The 16581-nt window shown below is 44.7% G+C and overlaps 1 protein-coding gene across 8 annotated transcripts in view; it reads right to left on the reverse strand.

The window, feature by feature from the left end:
* BEND7 (BEN domain containing 7) overlaps positions 1 to 16581 on the reverse strand; it is a 108574-nt gene that overhangs the window by 70847 nt on the left and 21146 nt on the right. For all 8 annotated transcript variants that reach the window (XM_065553258.1, XM_065553247.1, XM_005311186.4 and 5 more), the window contains exons 4-6: positions 16396 to 16518; positions 12765 to 13030; positions 4730 to 4955 (exon numbers count right to left, since the gene is read on the reverse strand). In XM_065553258.1, the coding sequence (XP_065409330.1) occupies positions 4730 to 4955; positions 12765 to 13030; positions 16396 to 16518 (615 nt within the window). The remainder of the gene's footprint in view (positions 1 to 4729; positions 4956 to 12764; positions 13031 to 16395; positions 16519 to 16581) is intronic.

Below are 16581 nucleotides of genomic sequence, written 5' to 3' on the forward strand. Positions count from 1 at the left end.
CCTGACAGGTGTTTGTCTAACTTGTTATTAAAAACCTCCAATGACAGAGAATCCACAACCTCCATAAGCAATTTGTTCCAGTGCTTAACTACCCTGACAGTTAGGAAGTTTTTCCTAATGTCCAACCTAAAACTCCCTTGCTGCAATTTAAGCTCATTGCTTCTTGTCCTATCCTCAGAGAGCAAGGGGGATAATTTTTCTGCTTTATCCTTGTAACAAATTTTTATGTACTTGAAAACTCTTATTATGTCCCTCCTTAGTCTTCTCTTCTCCAGACTAAACAAACCTAATTTTTTCAATCTTTCCTGATAGCTCATGTCTTCAATCATTTTTGTTGCTCTCCTCTGGACTTTCTCCAGTATGTCCACAACTTTCCTGAAATGTGGTACCCAAAACTGGACACAATACTCCAGTACAGGCCTTATCAGTGCAGAGTAGAGTGGAAGAATTTACTTATCGTGTCTTGCTTGCAACACTCCTGCTAATACATCCCAGAATTATATTTGCTTTTTTTGCAACAGTGTTTCACTGCTGACTCATATTTGGCTTGCCATCCACAATAACCTCTAGAGCCCTTTCTGCAGTACTCCTTCCTAGGCAGTCATTTCCCATTTTGTATGTGCAACTGATTGTTCCTTCCTAAGTAGAGTACTTTGCATTTTTTCTTATTGAATTTCATCCTATTTACTTCAGACCATTTCTTCAGTTTGTCCAGATCATTTAAAATTTTGATCCTATCCTTCAAAGCACTTGCAACCCTTCCCAGCTTGCTGTTGTTCGCAAATTTTATAAGTGTACTCTTTATGCCATTATCTAAATGAACGATGAAGATACTGAATAGAACCAGACCCAGGACCGATCCCTGCAGGACCTCACCCGATATGCCCTTCCAGCTTGACTGTGAACCACTGATTTACATTCTGGGAATGGTTTGTCAACCATTAATGCACCTACCTAATAGTATCTCCATCCAGGCTGCATTTCCCTAGTTTGTTTATGAGACGGTCATGCGAGACAGTATCAAAAGCCTTACTAAAGTCAAGATATAACATCTACTGCTTCCCCCATTCACAAAGTTTGTTACCCTGTCAAAAGAAAGCTATTAGGTTGGTTTGACATGTTTTTCTTCACAAATCCATGCTGACTGTTACTTATCACCTTATTATCTTCTAGATGTTTGCAAACTGATTACTTAATTATTTGCTCCATTATCTTTCCAGGTAGTGAAGTTAAGATGACTGGTCTGTAATTCCCCCAGTTGTCCTTATTTCCCTTTTTATAGATTGGCACTATATTTGCCCTCTTCCAGTCCTCTGGAATCTCTCCTGTCATCCATGAGCTTTCAAAGAGAATCGCTAATGGCTCAGATATCTCCTCAGTCAGATCCTCGAGTATTCTAGGATGTATTTCATCAGGCCCTGGTGACGTGACAACATCTAACTTGTCCTTTTCCTATTTTAGCCCTCAAATTCTACCTCATTTTCCCTGGCATTCACTATGTTTGACTTCCAATCGCTACTATACTTTTTGGTGAAAACTGAAACAAAAAAAAAGTCATTCAACACTTCTGCCATTTCTACATTTTCCGTTTTTGTCTGTTCCCCCTCAGTGAGTAATGGGCCTACCTTGTCCTTGGTCTTCCTCTTGTTTCTAATGTATTTGTAGAATGTTTTCTTGTTACCCCTTAGGTCTACAGCTAGTTTGAACTTGTTTGGTGCCCTGGCCTTTCTAATTTTGTCCCTACATACTTATGTTATTTGTTTATATTCATCCTTTGTAATTTGACCTAGTTGCCATTTTTTGTAGGACTCTTTTTTGAGTTTCAGATCATTGAAGATCTCCTGGCTAAACCAGGGTGGTCTCTTGCCAGACTTCCTGTCTTTCCTACACAGTGGGATAGTTTGCTCATGTGCCCTTTATAATGTCTCTCTGAAAAACTGCCAACTCGCTCGGACTATTTTTCCCTTCAGAATTGTTTCCCATGGGATCTTACCTGCCAACTCTCTGAGTTTGCTCAAGTCTGCCTTTTTGAAATCCATTATTTTTATTGTGCTGTTTTCCCTCCTACCATTCCTTAGAATCATTAACTCTATCATTTCATGATCTAGGGTTACCATATGTCCGTTTTTTCCCAGACATGTCCGGCTTTTTGGTAATCAAACCCCCGTCTGGGGGGGAACTGGCAAAAAGCTGAACATGTCCGGGAAAAATACCGCCGGCCAGGCACTTCCCCTCCCGCAGCTGCTGTGCTCCCTACCTTGATTCTTCTGCTCTGTTTAAAGCCGAGCTGCCCCAGCGCTACCGGCTACGGGCAGCCCCCTTGCCTCCGGACCCTGAGCCGCCGGCCAGGCACTTCCCCTCCCGGGCTCCGGCTGCTGTGCTCCTCCCCTGACTCTTCAGCTCTGTTTAAGAGCCGAGCTGCCTGAGCGCTACCGGCTTCGGGCAGCCCCCTTGCCTCCAGACCCTGTGCCCCCGGCCGGGCACTTCCCCTCCTGGGCTCCGGGGGCGCAGGGTCCAGAGGCATGGGGGCTGCCCGAAGCCAGTAGCGCTCGGGCAGTTCGGTGCTTACAGAGCCCAGGAGTTCAGGGAGCACAGCAGCCACCGGAGCACGGGAGGGGAAGTGCCCGGCCTGGGGCGCAGGGTCCGGAGGCACGGGGGCTGCCCGAAGCCCGAGCACTACCGGCTTCACAGTTTGCCGGGCAGCCTCCAGACCCTGTGCCCCTGGCAGGGCGCTTCCCCTCCTGGGCTCTTCCCCCTCCCGGGCTCCAGCTGCGCTGGGGAAGTGCCGGCCGGGGGCACAGGGTCTGGTGGCTGCCCGGCAAACTGTGAAGCCGGTAGCGCTCGGGCAGCCCTTTTCGCATGGCTGGGAAGGCAGAGGGGGAATGCGGGGCGCTCAGGGGAGGGGGCGGAGTTAGGGCAGGGACTTTGGGGAAGGGGCGGAGTTAGGCCGGGGCCAGGGCCCCGTGGAGTGTCCTCTTTTTTTATTTTTTAAATATGGTAACCCTACATGATCACTTTCACCCAAGCTGCCTTCCACTTTCAAATTCTCAACCAGTTTCTCTCTATTTGTCAAAATAAAATCTAGAACAGCCTCTCCCCTAGCTGCTTTCTCCACCTTCTGAAATAAAAAAATGTCTTCGATGCATCCCAAGAACTTGTTGGATAATCTGTGCCCTGCTGTATTATTTTCCCAACAGATGTCTGGGTAGCTGAAGTCCCCCATCACCACCAAGTCCTGCGCTTTGGAAGATTTTGTTAATTGTTTAAAAAAAGCTTCATCCAGCTTCTGCCTGGTTAGGTGCTCTGTAGTAGATCCCTACCGTGACATTACCCTTGTTTTTTACCCCTTTTATCCTTACCCAGAAACTTTCAACAAGTCTGCCTCCTATTTCCATCTCAACCTCAGTTCAAATGCATACATCTTTGATATACAAGGCAACACCTCCTTCCTTTTCCCCTGCCTGTCCTTCCTGAGCAAGCTGTACCCTTCTATACCAATATTCCTGTCATGTGTATTATCCCACCAACTCTCTGTGAAGCAACTGTCATAGTCGTGTTTATTCACTAGCATTTCTAGTTCTTCTTGTTTATTCCCCATTCTTCTTGCATTAGATTATAGATATCTAAAACGCTGATTTGATTTCCCCTCTCTGTTTCCTCTGGTCTCCCCCTTATCCCTGCTATAACGGCCCATGCTCCCCCTAGATTCCGACCCTTCTCCCAGCTCTCCATAGTCCATATATTCTTAACTTCTAGGTTAGCTCACGGGAACTCATAACTAGGAATGAATCGCATGTACTTTAAAAGCTCCAGATGGTACAAAATGCAGCCGCCTGTCCACTTAACACAGATCACTAGCTTTCCTTTCTGCACTAGCTCCCTGATTAAGTTGAATACAAAGCCTCTGTCCTAATACTCAAAGCCCTGGACCATAATTTCCTCTAACCGCTATATTCTACCGGTTATCTTGAAACTGTTGATCAACAGGGGAGACAACTCAGAGGTGAACAGAACATTCACAGGAGCTCGACCTATGGAACTCACTCCCACAAGACAAGGAGGACCACAACCTCACTGACATCAGAACTAGATACAAAACTCATTTCTTTTACTAGATTTTCTTCAGTAAGATCTTCCTCACCTCACAGCCAGCCACAAACTACTAATCCAGTTATTCATAGACTAGATATGACACAGTCAGAAGAATGGCAAGTTTTTCCATTCTACCCTGCCGATGTACCTCAACCCTGATCTGGGAGGATCAAGACAGAAATATGGCAATCCAGGACCCAAGGTAAAACTCAGGAGAGTTCTCCCATTACTCTGCATCTCCATGGAGTGGCAGCAGGCTCTAATCTAATGAATGAGCAGTGCATTTCTCTAGTTGGAGCAATTGTTTCAGGCTATCTTCTGACTCAAAATGGATATCAAGTACTCTCTGGTCACATTTTCAAGTTTTTCTTTACATCCATGAAGGCCAGAAAAAAATTAAAGTTGAGATTCTCATCTCATCACAGGCCTTCAGGGGCTGGGGACCTAGGCATAAGCCTCTAGCTTAATCTGGTCTGGAGGGACCACTTCAGAAATTATGGAAAAATTATAAAAAAAATGCACATTTTTCTGACCTAAACGCCAGGGATTCTAACTTCCTGGCATTACTCAATGACTAGAACATATTCTCAGCAAAGGATGGAGACACATATATATAGGAAACAAAGCAGAAACATACCTTTTATTGCACCCACAATATTTTGGTCTAGTCCTTTTCGGTTATCATTGAGTCCTCTTTTCCTCTTGCCATTGGGTAAAGAGTTAGCCAAGGTCTTGTCATCAAAAAATGCACACACCAGCTTTCTAAACAGCAGGCTTCCTGAGCGAGTATAGTTTGACAATATAGAGTCCAGCTGAGATTTGGGCATAAAGACATCAAAGCCTTCAGCAAGTTGCACTTCTGGCTACCAAAGGAAAACAAATATTGTAATTAAAATAGTGTTCACACACGTTGTTTTACATTGTCACTTAGTGATCACCTCCATCACATCACTTCATTGTCACTTAGTGATCACATCCATGAAGCTTATCCAGGGGTTATGATAAAAAACGGTTACTCACCTTCTCATAACTGTTGTTCTTCAAGAAGTGTTGCTTATATCCATTCCAATCAGGTGTGCGCGCGCCGTGTGCACAGTCATAGGAAAGTTTTTCCCCTAGCAGCACCCGTTGGGTTGGCTGTGGAGCCCCCTAGAGTGGTGCCTTCATGGCGCTCAATATACGACTCGGCGCCTCCCCAGTTCCTTCTTGCCGGTTACTCAGACAGAGGGGAAGGCGGGTGGGTTTGGAATGGATATGAGCAACACATCCCGAAGAACAGTTACGAGAAGGTGAGTAACCGTTTTTTCTTCAAGTGATTGCTCATATCAATTCCAATTAGGTGACCAGGCGGTGGGGTCAGAGTTATGGAATCGCAGATTGGAGCCCCACTTTGACAAAAGCTGCATCATCTCTGGGCATGCTGGACGATGGCATAATGAGAGGTACCATATGTACCGAGGACCAAGTTGCTGCCCTGCAGATTTCTTGGATCCGGACCTGGGCCAGGAATGCCACCAACGAGGCCTGTGTCCATGGGGGACTGTGCCGTAAGTGCCTGGGCTAGTGTCTTGGCCGGCTCATAGCACGTGCGGATGCAGGACATGATCCAGGAAGATATTCTTTGAGATGAGACCGGTAGGCCTTTCATGCAGTCAGCCACCGCTACGAACAACTGGTTTGATTTCCTGAATGGCTTAGTGCATTCAATATAGAAGACTAACGCTTGCCAAACATCCAAGGAGTGCAGCCTCTGCTCACAGCTCCTCGTATGAGGCTTCAGATAAAAAACAGGCAAGAATATGTCTTGGCTGGTATGGAAGTGTGATACCACCTTAGGCAGAAAGGCCAGGTGAGGTCTGAGCTGCACCATGTTCTTGTGGAAAACTGTATAAGGTGGGTTGGAGGTAAGGGCTTTAACTCAGATACTCTTCTTGCTGATGTGATGGCAATTAAGAAGGCTACCTTCCACGATAGGTAGAGAAGGGAGCATGTCGCCAGCGGCTTGAATGGGGACCCCATTAATTTGGAGAGGACCAAATTAAGGTCCCATGCAGGAACAGGCTGTCTAATCTGTCTAATGTAGCAGATCCAGAGCCCAGACCCTTGAGGAACCGTCCAACCATGGGGTTGGCGAAGACGGCGCGTCCAGAGGCTCCGGGGTGGAAAGCCGAGATAGCCCCTAGGTGTCCCTTTACAGATGACACTCCCAGGCCTTGCTATTTCAGGTGCAGAACATACTCCAGAATAACAGGTAATGGCATCTGAAGCGAGGGCGTATGACGCTGGTCACACCAGCAAGTGAACCTCTTCCACTTCACCTGATATGTAGCCCTCATGGAGGGCTTTCTGCTGCCGAGTAAGACCTCCCTTACCTGCTCCAAGCACAGGAGCCCCATAGGGTTCAGCCATGAAGCTTCCAGGCCATGAGGTGGAGGGACCGGAGGTCTGGGTGATGAAGATGACCATGGTCCTGAGTGATCAAGTCGGGGAGGAGCGGCAACGTGATCGGAGTGTCGACTGACAGATCCAGAAGCTTGGTGTACCAGTGTTGTTGAGGCCACGCTGGCGCCACCAGAATGATCTCTGCCCCGTCTCTGCGGACCTGGAGCAGGACCTTGTGCACGATACTGATCGGGGGAAAGGCGTAGAGCAGACGGCCTCCCCAGGGTAGCAGGAATGTGTCTGCAATTGAGCCTGGGCTGCTTTTCTGAAAGGAGAAAAACACTGGGCACTTCCTGTTGCTCCGAGTGGCGAACAGGTTGTCCTGGGGAACCCCCCACCTCAGAAAGATGGAGTGAAATCCAGCTGGATGGACCACGCGTGGCTGTGGAAGGACCAGCTGAGGTGGTCCGCCAGTACGTTCTGGGCTCCTGGCAGATATAATGCTTCCAGGTGAATGGAGTGGGCTATACAGAATTCCCAGAGTCTGAGAGCCTCCTGACAGAGGGGTGAGGACCAGGTTCCACCCTGCTAGTTGATGTAAAACATTGCAGTGGTGTTGTCCGTCATGACTGCCACGTGGCTGGCCTTGAAGATGAGCCTGAAAGGTCTGGCATGCGAATCACAATGCTCTGAGCTCCGTGATATTGATATGGACAGAGAGCTCGTCCTGTTACCAGAGGCCCTGCGTTCGGAGATATCCCAGATGTACGTTCCAACCTAGAGCTGATGCGTCCGTAACTAGAGACAAGGACAGCTGAGGGCTGCTGAAGGGGACTCCTTTACAGACTATTCGAGTCGAGCCACCACTGGAGTGACTCTAGCACCGGCTGTGGCGCCATGACCACTAGTCCCAGGCTGTCGTGCTCTGAGCAGTATGTTGAAGCGAGCCATGTCTGTAGAGATCTGAGTCTCAGCCTGGTATGTCGGGCCACGTACATGCAGGCTGCCATGTAACCGAGAAGACAGAGGCAATTCCTTGCTGTAGTGGTCGGTACTCTCTCATGCATCGAATGATGCTCGCCGTGGTTTGGAATTGGGACTCCAGCTGGCTTGCTCTTGCCTGGACCGAGTCCGACACTGCTCTGATAAACTCGATCCTTTGGGTCAGAGACAAGGTGGATTTGTTCACATTGCGGAGGAGACCCGGTCTCTCGAATGTGGATGGAGCCAGACAGACTGCGACTCCACCTGTTCTCTGGTGTGCCCCCCGAGCAGCCAATCTTCGAGGTAAGGCTGCTACCACTGACATGCACTTGGTGAACACTCGTGGGGTTGCTGACAGGCCGAAGGGAAGGACCGTGAACTGATAATGTTTTTGGTCAATCGTGAACCTAAAAAAGTATCTGTGAGTAGGGTGAATCGCTATGTGAAAGTACACGTCTTGCATGTCGAGGGCGGTGAACCAGTCTCCCAGATCCAGAGAAGGGATAATTGCATTGAGGAAAACAATGCAGAACTTCAACTTTACCATGAACTTGTTGAGTCCTTGCAGGTCTAGAATGAATCTGAGACCCCTTTGGCTTTCGGGATTAGGAAGTAGCGGGAATAGAATCCCTTGCCCCTGAGCTCCTCAGGAACCTCCTCCACCGCTCCTATGGCAAGGAGCACCTGCACCTCCTGGATAAGGAGTTGCTCATGAGAAGGATCCCTGAAGAGGGACGGGGGGGAACTGGATCCTGCTGCGCCGATGCGGGTTGCGGTCTAAGTGCTGCCTCCATAAGGAGCTGTTTCAATCTAAAGTCCCGCTCCTTCTTGGTTCGGGGGTGAAAGCCCTTACAAATCCTGCACTTTTCTCACTGATGTGCTTCCCCCAGACACTTTAAACAAGCGCCATGAGGGTCGCCCATTGGCATGGGCTTGTTTCAGGCCTTGCAGGGCTCGAACCTCTGGGACTTAGGCATGTAAGTCCCCCAAAGAGAACACTGTCGGGGTGGAGGGTAAACTCCCCAGCCCAACAGCTAACTACTAACTAGAACTAAACAACTACAAAATACAGTCTGAAAGAGAAGCTAGGGAAACATAGAGAGCTTGCAAAGCAGTTCTAATGACCGTCACTGGCGGTAAGAAGGAACTGAGGAGGCACCGGGTCGGCAGGGTCATATATTGAGCGCCATGAAGGTTCCACTCCCGGGGGTTCCACAGCCAACCCGACAGGTGCTGCTAGGGGAAAAGCTTTCCCACGACTGTGCACACGGTGCACACACACCTATTTGGAATCTATATGAGCAATCACTCGAAGAACAGTTTATTTTACTGAAATAAAAGTAACCAGTGAACAAGCACATTAAAAGGCAAGTCAAATAATTATACAGATTGTCATCTTTATGTACCATTGCAGCTACTCAACACTTACTATGCTACTTCTTTGTACACAGCAAAAAACTAAACAAAACAAAAACCCAAAGGGCAAGGATACCTTGCAATATGCAATTACAGGTAGGGCCCAGAAGGTCACCACCAGAACAATTTCATTTGGACAAGGCCAAATAGCCTTTTAAAATAGTGTTTATATGACCCTTTAGTGGATCTGATTCACTCCCATGAGCACAGGGAGTACAATCTGCATCTTTCTGCACTAATGGAGCAGTTCACCCATGGGGCACCCAGGGAGGACAGGTGGTTGTACGGCAACCATCTTCCAGTAGGGTACTGGCTTTAAGTTCTATTCAAAGCTCCACAGGAAGTCAAGTCAGTAGGACCTCGCAATGCAAGGACAACTCGTGTGTGTGAAAGATGGCAGAAACTGAGTAAATGATTGCTCCCAAATCCTGTGTTGGCTTGTGAATCACTCTCTTTTATGTTATCATGTATCATGAGTGCATCCTTAGGATATGATATTAAATTGACAGCTTATTATAGCAAAAAAATTGTGGTAAATCATAAATTAAATGACACCGTCAGAAGAAAAGGGGGAAAATATCACTGCCTTGTATTTCCTACACAGCTAGACTCTCTTATTAAGCACTTTTAGGTCCAACATTTTCCAAAGGTCTCTGAGAGGGTCCCCACCTCACAATACACACTGGGCATGAACAATGTATATTTTTGTGCAATTACACATTTTTGGCAGGTTTGCTCAAGCAACATTTTGTTTTTGTTTTATTAATGCAAACGTCCACCTGCAAATACTATGGATATGTTTTCAAAGACGCATACACAGGCGTAAGTGTTAGCGTGTACAGCGCTATGCTGCAGGAGAGCTTCTCTCACCAACATAGCTACTGCCTCTTGTTGGGGGGTGGTTTAATTACGTTGAGAGAGTTCTCTCCCAACGGCATAGAACGGCTACAGAAGAGATCTTACAGCAGCGCAGCTGCATCAGTACAGCTATGCCACTGTAAGCTTTCTAGTGTAGACACGGCCTTAGAAATCTAAGGCCGTGTCTACACTTACAAGCTTACAGCAGCACAGCTGTACTGATGCAGCTGTGCCGCTGTAAGAACACTCGTGTAGCCGCGTTATGCCGATGGGAGAGAGCTCTCCTGTCGACATAATAAAACCAGCTCAACAATCAGCAGTAGCTATAGCACTGTGCGCACAAGCGCTTATGCCAGCAAAACTTATGTCGCTCAGAGGGGTGATTTTTTTTCAAACCCAGAAGTGACAAACGTTTTGCCAACGTTAGTGCTAGTGTAGATATGGTCTAATAAGATCCCAGTGTTGCAAGGAGGAAATGCCATAAACAAATCTAATTAATACTGCTGTGAATTACTGGTGAAAAACACCTATGCATCAGGGAGGTCGGAGGGGGAGAACAGAGTCAATGTAATGTTAGTTTAGGTTTTTCTAAATAAATTAATTTGTACCTCAGCCACATAAATTGAAGGTAAAATGCTGATTTATGACTGCATTCCTTTAGTAGCAAATTATTCTTCAATCAAAGGCAATCAGTACTTAATTGAGCTTTCATGGACAACTTTGAATGTGATTTATCAAATGGAATAGCTCTTGTTGGCAGATAATAATTAGATATAATTAAATACAAAGAACCAGTGGGGAACTATTAACGTACAGTGTAACAAATTATCTGCATTAATAGTAAAGCAAAGACAAGAAAGTTTAACTATCATTATATTTAAAAAGGGCTAATCAGATTCATGGGCCAGATTCTGAGCTCTGATCCACTGATGTGACTCCTGGGTACCTCAACTGAAACCTTAACATTGGTTTCAATGACGTTATCCTTGATTTACAACTGAAGTGGAATGGGGATCGCTTTCTAGGCAAAGATGTAGTGAAAATAATATTGGCATTGGTTAGTAATTGTATAAATCAGTACATACAAGGTGCAATTTGTACAATTTTCCAATGAGAGTATTTATTTACTGTACTATCAAAACTCCCTTTCAGTTTTCCTAGGCGCTCAGACACAATGGTTGTAAGTGCAATAGAAATGCCTATAAATAAATAGAAGGAAAAGATAAAACAATGTCCTCATTCATTCTTTTTAAAAAGTGATATTATTTAATACATTCAAAATGTTTAGAGATTTCATTTTATTTCCACTGGTAAATATATCCACTCCCAAACCTCAACTTTCTTCTTTTGAAAATAAAACCCATATGGTTTAAATAATAATAAAAACATCTTGCTTATTTTCAGAACTGTCCTAAGCTGCTTTGATGGTGGGGAGGGTTCAGATGCTGGAAACATATTGAACCAACAAGTGCGGCAAATAGCGCATGTCAGTTCCAAACAATGGAAGCAAGTTGAGGCCCAATTTTTAAGCCAAGCTTCCATTTTCAGGGAGCAAAACTGCCATCTACAAGGAACTGCAGCCAGAATGAATCACCAAGAACTAGCGTGAATGAAACAAACCCACAAAACTATGGATGAAATTCCATTGCACACACAAAGCTTCCTGAAAAACTGGAGATCCAACCTAAAAATCACGCCACAGGCATAGAAGTCTTATAAATGTAAATTGCATATCTGAGGCAGAAGTTATCCAATATCATCTACTATCGCTTCAAACCTTTCTAACCACAATACTACAACAGAAGAACCTTTGAAATGCATTGAACTAGTTGCTATATATCATTACACAGACTCTCTTGCATGACACTGTAATCTAATTAGTGGTGTAGCTTGCATCTATATAACTGAATTATCATGAATGCTCTTTTTTATTATTAGTTTGCACTTCTAGAAAGGTACAACATTATCTACAGGATTCTTTTCATTTACGCTCATTGATACAAAATTTAATTATGTTCTTCTAGCTCACTGTACTTAGGAAATTGGAAACTGCCTTCTCAAAATTAAAAATATATTAAAAAAATTAATGATCAGCTTATTCATCAGTGAACTTTTCAGACATCACCCATCTGATCATTAAACAAAGCCAATCAACCATCCCTATGGTCACCAGATAGACACTTCATTAATCAATGCCACCTGCAACCTTCCATACGCTAATAGCTGCTAATTCTAATCCTGCATCTGGATCTGCCTGGGCAGCCTCTTGCACTCATACAGAGCCCCACTGACTTCAACAGCAGGATCAAGGCCTTTACCTGGATACAACAGGGATGAAAGTTCAATACCCCAATCTTGCAAAGATTTACACACATACACCTCCACCTCGATATAACGCTGTCCTCAGGAGCCAAAAAATCTTACCGCGTTATAGGTGAAACCGCGTTATAGCGAACTTGCTTTGATCCGCCGGAGTGCGCAGCCCTGCCCCCCCGGAGCACTGCTTTACCGCATTATATCCGAATTTGTGTTATATTGGGTCGCATTACATCGGGGTAGAGGTGTACTTAAACTTTATTCATGCGAGCAGTCCCTCTGAAGCCAATAGAATTACTCAAGTGTGTAAAATTAAGTAAATAAATACTTTTTTCAGGAGCAAAGCTTAGGTGTGGAATAATTACATTAGTCAAGAAAGGCTAGGGTTGTGAATTCCTTACACAGCTCCTTGCAGGGGCTCCTGGACTTACTTTGGCCCTGGGTAGCATGGCAGATGGGGACAGTAAGTTTATTTTGCAGGGGCAAACAGAGCTCCCGATCCCTACAGAGCATCTACAGAGTGGTTTCTATGGGGTCAGGGAAAGCGAATATAAGGCTTTGGAAGCAGCACTCCCCTTTCATGACTCCAAATCCAAATCCCCACTTTTTTTGTGGTAGAGGAAACAATATAGCCTCAAGTAGACTTCAACATTGATCCCTAAGTTATAGTGCGGTAAAGTTCTCTGGCATTTTATGCAACTGAAATATCAACTTACATCTGAGGAAGATGATTCAAGAATGATACCAAATCCTGAAACATGGGTCTCTGGCTTTGGAGTATGTTCAGCTGCTTGCAGGCTGGATCTTTCAGAGTTTGCTGACAGTTTCTTTTCCTTCTCTACAGTGCTGGGCTTCTTATTCACAGTAATGGGCTCAAGAGTCTTTTGGGGCAATTTTTTCTTTTTATTTCTCTTTCTTGATATTGTTGACTTCTGTGCACAGATCAGGGGAATTGGAGGCTGCTGTCTGTTTTGGGTGCCAACTGAAGGGAAAAAAAGCTGTGAATATATTTATAGAAACACGTACACCACTGCAGGTTAAACATAGTTATTAACTTGCTGTATTCATCCTCTGGCTAAGCAACACTATTTACAATACAGTTTGTGCATATGAAGCATTTATATTTTCTCAGGTTTGCATAATTAACCCTGAATATTGAAAAAAGGACTTGAACAATGATTACAGTTGTGTGAAATTGTGTATCCTCTGACATTATCGACGATCTTATGGTCTTTCAACATCTTTTACTGACATAAATAAGAAAACTCTAGATGCATTAGCAATCATGCTCTTTTCTGAAGAAAATTGGCTCAAAAAGAACATTTAAAAAACTATTTTATCAAGAATTAGTAAAAAATATTTAACAGTTTAATTTCTACATTCTGGGAAACAGTTACCTGTTTGGGTTTTTTTGAAGCCTAATGGGTCTTATTTTTCACATATATTATTAATATTTTATATTTATACAGCATCTTTCAAGGACACATAAGTGCTTTACAAATTAAGGCCCTACTCCTGCAATCAGATCTGTCTGGATTGACTTTGTGCAGATGTAAAGGTCCAGCCACATGGATCAGATTGTAGAATCAGGGCTAAATAATCAGTATCAAGCAGCTCAGGGCTTGTCTACACTTGAAACGCTACAGCAGCGCAGCTGCAGCAGCACTTCCGGGTATACACTACTTATTCCAATGGGAGGAGTTCTCCCATCTCATAGACTTTAAGGCCAGAAGGGACCATTGTAATCATCTAGTCTGACTTCCTGCACATCACAGGGCACAGAACCTCACACACTCTCTCTTGTAATAGACCCAAACCTCTGGCTGACTTTCTGAAGACTTCAAATCATGATTTAACAACTTTAAGTTACAGAGAATCCACCATTTCCTGTAGTTCAAACCAACAAGTGACCCCCGCTGCATGCTGCAAAGGAAGGTGAAACCCCCCCCAGCATCTCTGCCAATCTGACCTGGAGGGAAAATCCTTCCCAACTCCAAATATAGTGATCAGTTAGACCCCGGAAGCACGTCGGTGAGACCCACCAGCCACACACCTGGGAAAGAATTCTCTAGAGTAACCCAGAGCCCTCCCCATCTAGTGTCCCATCTCCAGCCACTGGAGATACTTGCTACTAGCAGCCGCAGATGGGCCACATGCCATCGTAGGCAATTTCATACTACCATCCCCTCCATAGACTTATCAAGCTCAGTCTGGAAAGTTCAGTCTGTTTTTTTGCCCCCACTGCTTCCCTTGGAAGACTGTCCCAGAACTTCACTCCTCTGATGTTTAGAAACCATAGTCTAATTTCAAGCCTAAACTTGTTGATGACCAGTTTATATCCATTTGTTCTTGGGTCAACATTGGCCCTTAACAGAAACAACTCCTCTCCCTCCCTGGTGTTTATCCCTCTGATGTCTTTATAGAGAACAATTATGTCTCCTGTCAGCCTAGGTAATCCACCTCCCTGAGAGGTGGTAGCTAGGTTGAAAGAAGAATTCTTCCATTGATCTAGCACTGTCTACACTGGGGGTTAGATTAGCTTAACTACATCACTCAAGGGTATGGATTTTTCACACTCCATAGCGACTGTAGCTGGGTCAAAGTAATTTTTTAATGTAGAACCTTATTTTTTTCCATGGGCAATTGAAAGCCCCATTGAAAATGCTACAGCTTCCAGGGAACAGCAAACTGCCATCCTCTGCAAAGGTTTCTTAATAGGAACCCCATTCATAGTGGAATTTACTTAATGGATTTTGGAGAGGTTTCTGGCAACGATTACAAGAGCTGCAATTTGTACTTTGTCATTTAAATAGGAAGATGCTTAACTATCAGAATAAATCATTATGCTTTCATGTACACATTTTTATTTTAGGTGCTAATTCTTTTTTTTAAATAACAAAAGTGTCAAACAAGTGTCTGCATACCACAAACTATAAACTATTTCCCAAAGCTTTTCATCAAGAGGTCCATTAAATTACGAACTTATTTACATTACAAATACACAGCACGGAAAGAGAAACACTCCTATTATCTTGGATTCCAGTTTTCATTGCAGAAGGTCTAGTCCTGCATTTTTTTATCCACCAGTCATCCTTACTGATGCAAATAATCCCCCTGAAGTAAATTTAACTACTTGTGTAAAGGGATTTCTTATGTGCGTAGAGGACCCTCACACTCCTTTGAAACCCAAACATATTTACTCAGGGTAGCTGACATTACAATACTTGTCTCATCTATCCTTAGCTCATAGTAACATTATTTCAAGTATCATACTGTATGCATACAATCACCTTCTTTGTCCTTTCAACTTCCACCATATTTCAATTAAAAGAACCCCCCCACACACAATTCTAACTGAGGGCTGTCATAGTTCAGATAACTGCTCCTGTGTTTCCCCCTCATGGTTCACCAAGGGCACCCACTTTCAGACTTCTGGCTTCCCAGCTGTCACCTCTCTTGGGCGGAGATCTGAATTTCTCCTCCTCCTGACTGGGTATTTCCAGGCTCCACGGTTCCCTGCCTACATTGTGAATTCTCCAGCACGACAGATAGCCTAAACAGGCCCACTTTGCCTTCTTCTCAGAGATTATGAACAGCATAATTCCTCAGAGATGGGAAACCCGTTTAAATCCCTTCTCCCCATCAGGCAGAGTGGGGAACTGAACCAGGGTCTCCCACATCCCAGATGAATATCCCAAGCATTGAGCTAAAAGTTACAAAGGAGCTGCGGCTCCTCCTCCTTCTCTCTTTGTTCCCAGGCCATGTTATGTGGAGTTAGGTGGCTGCCTAACTTATTCCCATAAGAAATAACTTGGGATGCCTAAGAGGGGTTCCCATTAGTGGATCACAAGCAGAGAGAGAGGCTTTTCTGCAGCCCAGATTTAGGCACATATCTCCGTGAGAGAGTCTGGGTTTAGGACACACCTCTATGATTGGCATCTCCCCACTTAGCATGCTGGCTTTTGTGAACTGCAGTCTAAGGTGCCCATCTCTCCCCATTTGTTGTACAGAGAGCCTAGGTGCCTAACTCAGGCTTTGTGGATCAAATTGTTGTTCTAGTGATTTTCTAGGCATCTAAAAGTTAGGCATTGCGATGCTTAGCATAGCAACACCTAAGTCTCTTTGTGGATCCAAACCTTAGGTGCCTAAGGGCCTTAATGGGCTCCTATGGCACCTAGGCACTTTTGAAAAATTGACCCCAAGAAGCAGATACTTGAATCCTGGTCTCCCAAATGAGATTCCTTGACTACTGGACCATTCTTCGTAGTGAAAGCACACTGGAAATATCCTGACTAAAGATATCAGACACAGATTAAAGGAGTGTGAGAAAGAGAGAGATCATGGTACCTGCTTGAATCTGCATTAGCTTTCTCATGGTCTTCAGCTCCTGGAGAATGGCCTGCAAAGTTGACTGGCAATTACAAGTACAACAGTTTGGTCCAACTGATGAACTGACCCCTGGAAGTTCTCCTGAAGAAGAAATGAAATAAAATAATGATACAATCAAAAGAGCTGGACAGGATTTTGAAGCTA

This window comes from Chrysemys picta, chromosome 1, assembly GCF_011386835.1.
Source record: "Chrysemys picta bellii isolate R12L10 chromosome 1, ASM1138683v2, whole genome shotgun sequence".
Lineage (NCBI taxonomy): Eukaryota > Metazoa > Chordata > Testudines > Emydidae > Chrysemys > Chrysemys picta.